Source organism: Adiantum capillus-veneris, chromosome 12 (assembly GCF_014529385.1).
Source record: "Adiantum capillus-veneris isolate H3 chromosome 12, ASM1452938v2, whole genome shotgun sequence".
NCBI classification, from domain to species: domain Eukaryota; kingdom Viridiplantae; phylum Streptophyta; class Polypodiopsida; order Polypodiales; family Pteridaceae; genus Adiantum; species Adiantum capillus-veneris.
The window spans coordinates 98,289,951-98,299,204 of record NC_140942.1 but is presented as its reverse complement, the minus strand read 5'-3'; the positions used below and the strand labels follow the sequence as shown (position 1 = coordinate 98,299,204).

General features: G+C 41.5%; 1 protein-coding gene across 1 annotated transcript; it reads left to right on the top strand.

Moving 5' to 3' along the window:
* The first annotated feature begins 825 nt into the window (after positions 1–825).
* LOC147446194 (pentatricopeptide repeat-containing protein At2g33680-like) lies at positions 826–3,194 on the top strand. The gene has a single exon (XM_086526191.1). It carries the CDS (start codon positions 985–987, stop codon positions 2,824–2,826), a length of 1,842 nt encoding a protein of 613 aa, XP_086382317.1. The 5' UTR covers positions 826–984; the 3' UTR covers positions 2,827–3,194.
* Positions 3,195–9,254: the final 6,060 nt, after the last annotated feature.

Sequence of the window (9,254 nt, the reverse complement as noted above, 5' to 3'; positions counted from 1 at the left end):
AGAAAGCGAAATTGTTACATGGACTCACAGGTAGAGGGAGGGTCACTCCGGGGCGCTACAGTTTTAGGGCTTAGAACTTTATGGCTTTTAAAGTGGGATTTACAGCTTAGGGATCTAGAGTTTAATGTGTAAAGGGGGCTCTAGAGCTTAAGGATGCATAATTTTTAAAGTGGGTCTAGAATTTTGAAAGTGGGTCTAGAGCATAGGGCTTTAAAGCTTAAGGATGTCGAGCTTAGGGGTGTTTTTCTAATACAATTCTCTGTGTTTATGTTTTAGTAAAAAAAAAGCTTAGAGATGTAGAGCTTTTAAAGTGGGATCTAAACTTAGATCAAGGCTTAAAATTGATACCTAATTTTTTTTGTCAAGGGCCTATCAAAACAAGTGCTTTAAAAAAACCTCATGTCATTCGACATGCTAGAATCTTGAACTTGCCTATCATTTTTTGTATTTATACTTTTGAGTTAACGTTATATATGACAAATTATATAAGTTGATCGCATCACACAAAGCATATGAAAGGGAGCTTGAAAAATTGCATGTCAAAAAGAAATTTCTACTATGTCTGCAAGCGACTGGTGATTTTATCACTTGTTTTTAAAAAGCATCCCCTAACAAAAGACATATAGCCAACCTCAATGAATTTGCTCCTCCATGTGGGTCACTCTTGTGTGGAGGAAGTGAAAAAGGACATTAGGCTTACTAAGTAAAAAATCTCTCCCTCTCTCTCTGCCCCCCAAAACACGTCTTGAGTTCAAAACTTGTTGCATGGAGCTTTGAGGTCTCTGTTCTTTCCCCCCCTTGCCCCCCCCCCCCCCCCCCCCCCCCCCCCCCCCCTCTCTCTCTCTCTCTCTCTCTCTCTCTCTCTCTCTCTCTCTCTCTCTATGGTGAAGAAGCTTTGCGTGTCCAATACGCCTGAGAGGTTTGAATGAAGCCTGCTGCTCGTGGGGACCCGAAAAGAATGGCTTCTTCGATGGTCTTCGTGAAATGCGCAAACATGACAGAGGATTTGCCGCCCAGCTCAAGGCCTGTACCAAACTCAAAGATGTGGAGAAGGGCCTCAAACTCCATGCCCAGGTCTCCCACATGGGCCTCCTCAAGAAAGACGTCTTTGTCTGTGCCTCCTTGGTTGATATGTATGCCAAATGGGGCTTCCTTTCAAAAGCGCGGGCAGTGTTTGATGATCTTCTTCTTAAAGATGCTGCCTTATGGAACTCTCTGATTTCAGGATATGCCGAGCATGAGCATGGCTCAGAAGCTCTCGCTTGTGTCAAGCGCATGCAGCTTGAGAGCATCACTCCCAGTGCCATTACCTTCACTTGCAGCCTAAAAGCTTGCGCAAGCTCACGATTTCTAGAGAAAGGGAAAGAGCTACACACACAGATCAATGAAGGGCAACTATTATACAAGGATATCATTGTTGGGAATGCGTTGGTCGATATGTATGCTAAGTGTGGCTCGCTTTCTATGGCAAAGCAGGTACTTGAGCAGCTTTCGGCCCGAGATGTATTCACATGGACCGCTCTCCTCGCAGGATATGCAGAATATGGACATGGCGAGGAAGCACTCGAGTGTTTGGTACGAATGCAAGCCGAGGGTATCAAACCAAATGTTATCACATTTGTCTGCAGTGCAAAAGCTTGTGCCAGCATACGAAATCTGCACAAAGGGTTAGAACTACATGCTCAAATAGCAAGAATTTTCTTGCTTTATAAGGAGCTTGCTGTAGGCAATGCCTTGGTTGACATGTATATCAAGTGCGACGCCCTTGCCATAGCACGTGAAGTCTTCGACATGCTTAGAGGCAGAGACGTAATCTCTTGGACCACTCTTATCACAGGCTACTTTGAGCACGGGCTTGATGAAGAAGCCCTCAAACTGCTAGATCGGATGCTACTTGAGGGTGTCTGTCCAAATGGAGTTACCATCATTTCTGGTCTGAATGCTTGTCGCAATGCAGGATCCACATACAGGGGCCTAAAGCTACATGCTCAAATGGAGAGCAAGAACTTCCATGAGAGGGACCTTGTTCTCGGCACCACTTTGGTGAGCATGTATGCAAAATGTGGATTGTTAGTTCTAGCTCAAAAAGTTTTCGACAATCTTAAAGCCCGCGATGCAATGCTGTGGACCGCTTTGATTGAAGGTTATACTGAAAATGGGCAGGTCGAGGCAGCGCTCAAGTTGTATAGAAGAATGCAATTCGAGGGTATCTCCCCTGACGTCTTTACGTATGTTTGCAGCTTGAAAGCTTGTGGTAGCATTGGTGCAACGGACGAGGGTCAAGAGTTACAGGTTGAGATTGAAAGATTAGGATTGGTGGATAAGCATTTGCTTGTTGGCAACAGTTTGGTAGGTATGTATGCCAAGTGTGATAGGCTCCCTCTAGCAGTTCAAGTATTCGACAAGCTGCCGACTCGAGATGTCAATTCATGGAATCCCTTGATTGCAGGGTATGCGCGTGCGGGGGAATGTGTAGGTGTTCTGTGTATGTTTGAGAGTATGTTAAGGGAAGGGGTTACACCTGATTCAGTTTCTTTTGTCATTGTTTTGAATGCTTGTGGCCATGCGGGTCTCTGCTCGAGAAGCCACACATATTTTGAAGCCATGAGTAATGATTTTGGCATTGCGCCAGCTCTTCAGCACCACAACAGCTTGGTTGACGTTTATTCTCGCGCAGGTCAAATAGATAGAGCAAGAGAACTAGTTGAGAAGATACCACTCTGCCCTGATAGAATTTCGTGGCGAACTGTGCTAGGTGCTTGTAGGAGTTGTAATGATGTAGAGCTTGCAAAACAAGCCTTTTACAATTCTTTGACAAGCCAATAAGGCCTACTTTGTATGGAATCCATTCAAAAATCACGTAGAATTCAAGGCAGTATTCCAGTATTCTGTGAAAATGACCATATAAATGATTCGCCTTAATCACATGCAAATGGCCATTTTTATCTATCTCACTGTGTATCTTGTGCTTTTGTGGCCAAGCAACATTTCTCATTGAATTACAAAGGAGTTTTAGTCCAATGAAAAGACAGTGGAACACCTCAATGACAGTTCTCTCTAAAGATTCCCTGCCCTCCAAAGAGACAGCAAGTAGGTGAAATTGCAATGTGCCAATAAAACACTCCATTTTGTCTACCGAGACGTGTCACACGCAGGGAATGATGGGACATAGATTCAAATACGACACTAATCCAAACACCCTTTCTTGCTTTGCTATGCTCTCGTGTAGTGCTTTGGTTCTTTGCTTAGGGAAAATTTGAGAGAGAGAGAGAGAGAGAGAGAGAGAGAGAGAGAGAGAGAGAAGAAGAAGAAGAAGAAGAAGAGGAAGAGAATTTTAACGTCGTAGAAAACTATCCCGAGAGAGAGAGAGAGAGAGAGAGAGAGAGAGAGACAGAGAGAGAACCCTAACTTGGAGGTTGAGGCAACTTGATAGCTAGGTCTTTCTTTCTTCTTGGGCTCCATTGGCAACACCTTATTCCAATCTAGAGAAGTAACGATACAAGTATTGGAAGTGAGGGAAGCCGAAGCCTCTATTCATCATGGTTGTGGATGTAAGAGTATTACATCAGAAGCCAGTCGATAACACGATTTATCATGTAATAAAAATGGCCTATGAACTTTGAGAATAGCGGAATTAGGAGAATTAAAGAGAGCATTTTTGTGAGACTATTTTGAGAACGTAGAGGGTGAACTTATTTAGCGGTAGCAATATAACCATAGTACTTAATTAACTTGGCATGAACAATACTTTTGCAAGAGAGAGAGAGAGAGAGAGTATAGAGAACTTGACAACAATTGAGGACCGGATTTATGTGGAGCCGGTCCCCCCTCCAATTGGCTTTTGTATTATAGATTCTCCCATCAAGAGAGACTTGGTACAATACAATCTTTGTGTTCCTTGTGACTTAGGTGATGCAATGAAGAAGGAAAGCTTCATGCATCACGAACATAACATAGACTTTGTAAAAAGCATTAACTATCCCCGGCCTCAGTCCCAAGGCCTCAAACACCTTCACAGGTGAAGAGAGCTAATGGGGAACGAGGATAGGGAAGAGGAAAGAAGAAACATTCATAGGAGAAAGAAATAGTTCTTCTTGGCCAATCACATGCTTAATGCATATCAAGCAACAAGGGACAAGTGTCCCCCTTTCCCTTTTGAGAGAGAGGACTTAATAAATGAAAAAACAATTAATCAAATTAACTAAATTATCATTGGACCCCTTGGGAGGCCAACCAATAGGCTTTAAGCACACTATGAGGGCAACATGAAGAGGAGGTTGACAAGTTTCCCTTCTGCTTACTTTGTACAAGGATGTCTTGTGTGAGGGTGCATGTGTTCTCTCTCTAGTCCCTACAATGAGGGCTCGCCTCCCCTTGTGTAGGGATATGCTTTGACTTTGAGTACCTTACCCCCTCAAGCACCTTAGTCATGGAGCACCTTAGCACCTTAGTCAACAAGCACCTCAAGCACGTCAAGCACCTTAGTCAGCAAGCACGACAAGCACCTCAAGTACCTTAGTTAGCAAGTACGAAAAGAACCTCAATCTTGGGCCGGGTTCCCACCTCAAGTACGGCCCTAGCTTACCTAAGGTCAAAGGACTTTTCACACTAACTATTGGAGGTCTTTAATGAAGCTAACGCTAAGGTCTTTAAGCTCCATTAGGTAGCTTTGCTGTTTGACATACCATCTCTCATTTGGACCCCTCAACCATTGGCCCCTTGTTGAGATAAATTTGTAAGCACATATCTATATTCTAACCCTTGTTCCTATTTCAATTCTCCCACATTAAATGATCAATTTAAGATGAGAAAATCATTTGGGTTGGTTAGATATTAGATTTTATAACATTACTGCTCTCTTGAAATCATAGTCGTCCTCGACTCTACGAGGTAGAAGAGATAAAGCCTTAGTCATTAGTCAATTTTTCTTAGCGGGTAGAGGATCCCTTTTTACCCTAAGACATCATTCCAAGATGGATGACTAATCCATTTGGTGCTTGGGAGACGTAGCTGCCGCAAGCATGTTTTCTCTTTAGTCCATTTCATTCTTTTAAGTAGAGTGACAAATTCTACTTGGTGTTTGAGAGACGTCATCACAAACATGATCCTAAGCATGCATACTATTTAAATTTGTGCAAAATAAAAAGAGTATTAGTCTTATAAGACAAAAACATTGGTCATTTAAAAGAAACATGTACATTTGCTTACTCTAATGTAGCATTGTAAGCATTGACAAAGTTCATACTATCCTTAAGCTGTATTCCTTGCATCCATCTAGCATCTTCAAAAGGATAATTTTTGAACTTAATAAGATACCGTCGGATAATCTTACCATGTTGTAGTACCTTGTCTTCATACCGAAGGATAGCTTCGGGTTGTAGCGCTTCTTCTTGGTCTTTGATTTCGGGAGGGTCTTCAATAATTGGTTCACTTGGTGGCTCTCCTTTGTAGGGCTTAAGTTGAAAAGCATTGTGTATGAGTCAATGATTGGGCAGCTTGAGTTGATAAGCCATCTCATTGATGGGCTTCAAGATTTAAAAAGGACCGTAGTATCTTTTTGTTAGTTTAGCATAATATTTTTGATGGCCCGTAGGATTTTTGCCTGTGTTTGCCTCAATCAAGCCTTAGGAAACTTAAGTAAGATCCAATCATTTTCTTTAAACGTTAAGGCCCTTCTGTGCTTGTCAACAACAGCTTTTTGCCTTCGTTGAGAGATGGATATAACCTCCTTAATCTTTTGGAAAGATTCTTGTAGGTCATGGCTATACTCATCGGCAACAAAAATCTTTCCATGTATTTTAAGTAGCAAGGGACTTTTAGGTCTTTCCTCAATGATTTCCAAAGGTGCTTTCCCGTAGAAGTATGGACAATATTATTGTATGCATACTCTACAAGAGGTAAGTACTTTTCTCATTGTGAGGGTTGATCTACTCCTATAACATAAGTCTTTAGTAGATCGAGTATCGTACGATTAGCTATCCCACTTTGGCCATCCGTTTGTCGGTGATAGGCCAAAGAAAAATTCAATCTTGTACCTAGATTTTCAAAGAGATATTTCCAAAAATTATTGGTCATTCTAGGATCTCTATCCGACACAATGGATGTTGGCAATCCATGGTGTTTGAAAATCTGAGATATGAAGAGAGTTGCCATTTGGTGTGCCTTAATAGTCTTTTTGTTAGGAATAAAGTGTGCTTGCTTGCTAAACCTGTCGACTATTGTCCATATTCCCATGGATAGACTTGGGTAATACAAAGATAAAATCCATGGATATACTCTCCCATGCTGAATTAGGGATTGATAATGGTTGGACTAATTCAAGTTTCTTCCCTCTATCATACTTGGTCTTTTGGCATACCACACATTTTGAAACATACTCTTGTATGTTTACTTTCATGGTAGCCCCATAGAAGTACGTCTCTACTTTTTGAAGAGTAGGTTGAATGCCTCGATGCCCCCCATAGGGAGGAGCATGGGATTCATACATGACTGTCTCACGAAGGCAGTGGGTAACACATAGCCTATTTTCATGGAGAAGATAACCATCCTGTAAGGTGAATGGTTCTTCTTTCTTCCCCAAAGCAAGGGCTGACATTATGCCTCTAAAGTCGGAGTCAGTAGCGTACTCATCTATCATTGAAGATAGATCATTGTGAGTTGCTATAGACACCGCATTGACTCTTGGTCATTGTGATAGTGCATCTTCCACTTGATTATGCTTACTAGCAATGAAAGCAATATGAACATTAAATTGCGAAAGAAAATTTTCCCACCTCATTTGTTTGTCAGAGAGCTTGGTTTGCATCATGAAGTACTTGAGACTTTGGTGGTCCGCAAAATAAATAGAGTCCCCAATAGATAGTGCTTTCATGTGTCTAGGGCATGTAGAATAGCTAAAAGCTCTTTTTCATATATGCCTAAGACCCGTTCATCGTCATTGAGCCTTCGGCTCTCATATGCTATGGCATGCCCTTCTTGAAGCAAAACTGCTCCAAGGCAATCACCACAAGCATCACATTGGACCTCAAATGGCTTTGAGAGATCCGGAAGCATAAGCACTGGTTGGGAGGTAAGCTTCTCTTTGAGCTTGTCGAAAGCAATTTTCTCTTTAGCAGTCCATGAGTACTTAACATTCTTCTTTTTTATGGTCCTGCTATTTGATTTTTTTTTGCTATGAAGCATCTATAGTATGCATACATATTAATAAAGCTTCTTAGCTCATGTAGAGATTCCTTGGTTTAGGCCATGCTTTTATTACCTCCAACTTTGATGGATCCATACGGATACCATCTTGAGAGATATTGTGACCTAAGTATTGAATCTCTTGAAGGAAAAATTCACTCTTCTTTTGATTGATAAAAAGCTTGTTCTCCCTCAAAGCTTGAAAAATTACTTGGAGATGTTGCTTGTGTTCCTCCAAAGACTTGGAGTAGATGATGATATCATCAAAGAACACTCCAGTAAACTTGCGGTGGGGTCTAAAAATTTTCTCCATCAAACGATCGAACGTGGTTGGAGCATTAGTCAAGCCAAAAGGCATGACTAGGTCTATTCATAAAGACCAAACGTTTTACGAAACACGGTCTTCACGATATCTTCATTCACTATCCTTATTTGATGATAGCCACTTTTAAGGTCAATCCTACAGAAGTAGGCCAAACCTTGTAGCTCATTAAACAAATTATGATAAAATTTAGTGCTCGATAGTCCACACACATGCGGTATGTACCATCTTTCTTTTGCATTAAAAGGACTGGAGAACAAAAGGGAGAGGAGCTAGGCCTCACCATCCCTTTGTCTACCAATTCTTGTACTTGCCTCATGATCTCCTCTTGTTGAGCTAGGGAAACTCGATAAGGAGGCTTGTTAGGCGGTGAGCTTCTTGGTAGGAGCTCAATTTGATGGTCATCATCCCCTCATTTTGGAGGTAAGTCCATAGGGATGTCATTGATAAAAACACCATGGAATACATTTAGAAAATTAGACAAGTCTAACTCTTCTTGATTCCTATCATTTTCATTTGATAAAACATTAGGACCTTTTATGGATTCTTTGACAAAAATCATATACGCAAAAACTGAGCTTTTCACTGATTTATCAAAAGTAGGTGAATTTACAAGTGGTATAGTACGACCGGACTCATTAGCATCTATATACATGCTCTTTTCCCTGTAGGGGAAGTAGACTCTTCTTTTAGGAAACTTCATGTTGGCAGCCATGAGTTTGAACCATGGTGGCCCTAGGATAACATCCTCATGTTGGAGAGGAGAGATGAAAAAATATTCTTTGTTGACGTGGCTTTGGACATGAAGCCTCAACTTCCCAATCAAGGGAGTAACGGAGTCTTCCTATCCCTTGAAATCCCCATCAGTAGTTATGGAGTCTCCCATCTCAAAAGCTTGTATCCCTAGCGTTGTGGTCAACTCCGTTGATATGAAATTGTGAGTAGAGCCAGGGTCAAACAAGATGAAGGCATCATGCTCCCTTGCCTTTCCCCAAGCATAGGAGAGAGGTAATCCTTTGCAATGAGTATCCTCTTTTGGAGCTTCGACCGTGGAAGCTCTAGGAGTCTCATTGCGGGCATTTCTTTTGGGGCAAGAACGATAACCATGTCCTTGCTCCCCACACTTAAAACATTTGTGATCCTTGCGAAAAGCCTCAAGCTCTTCAGGAGAGAGTTTCTTTTTACCTTTGTAAACTCCTTTCTCCTTGGTCTTGTTGCTGTTGTTGTTGTTGGAATTGCCTTGGGAAGAACTTTGAGCATTGTTCTTCCCCTTTGCATCATTTTGATCTTTGTTTTCCATGGGCTTGGCATAGCGAAATTAGGAGAATTAAAGAGAGCATTTTTGTGAGACTACTTTGAGAACATAGAGGGTGAACTTATTTAGCGGTAGCAATATAACCATAGTACTTAATTAACTTGGCATGAACAATACTTTTGTACGAGAGAAAGAGTTTAGAGAACTTGACAACAGTTGAGGACCGGATTTATGTGGAGCCAGTCCCCCCTCCAATAGGATTTTGTATTATAGATTCTCCCATCAAGAGAGACTTGGTACAATACAATCTTTGTGCTCATTGTGACCTAGGTGATGCAATAAAGATGGAAAGCTTTATGCATCTCACAAACATAACATAGACTTTGTAAAAAGCATTAACTATCCCTAGCCTCAGTCCCAAGGCCTCAAACACCTTCAAAGGCGGAGAGAGCTAGCGGGGAATGAGGGTAGGGAAGAGGAAGAAGAAACATTCAT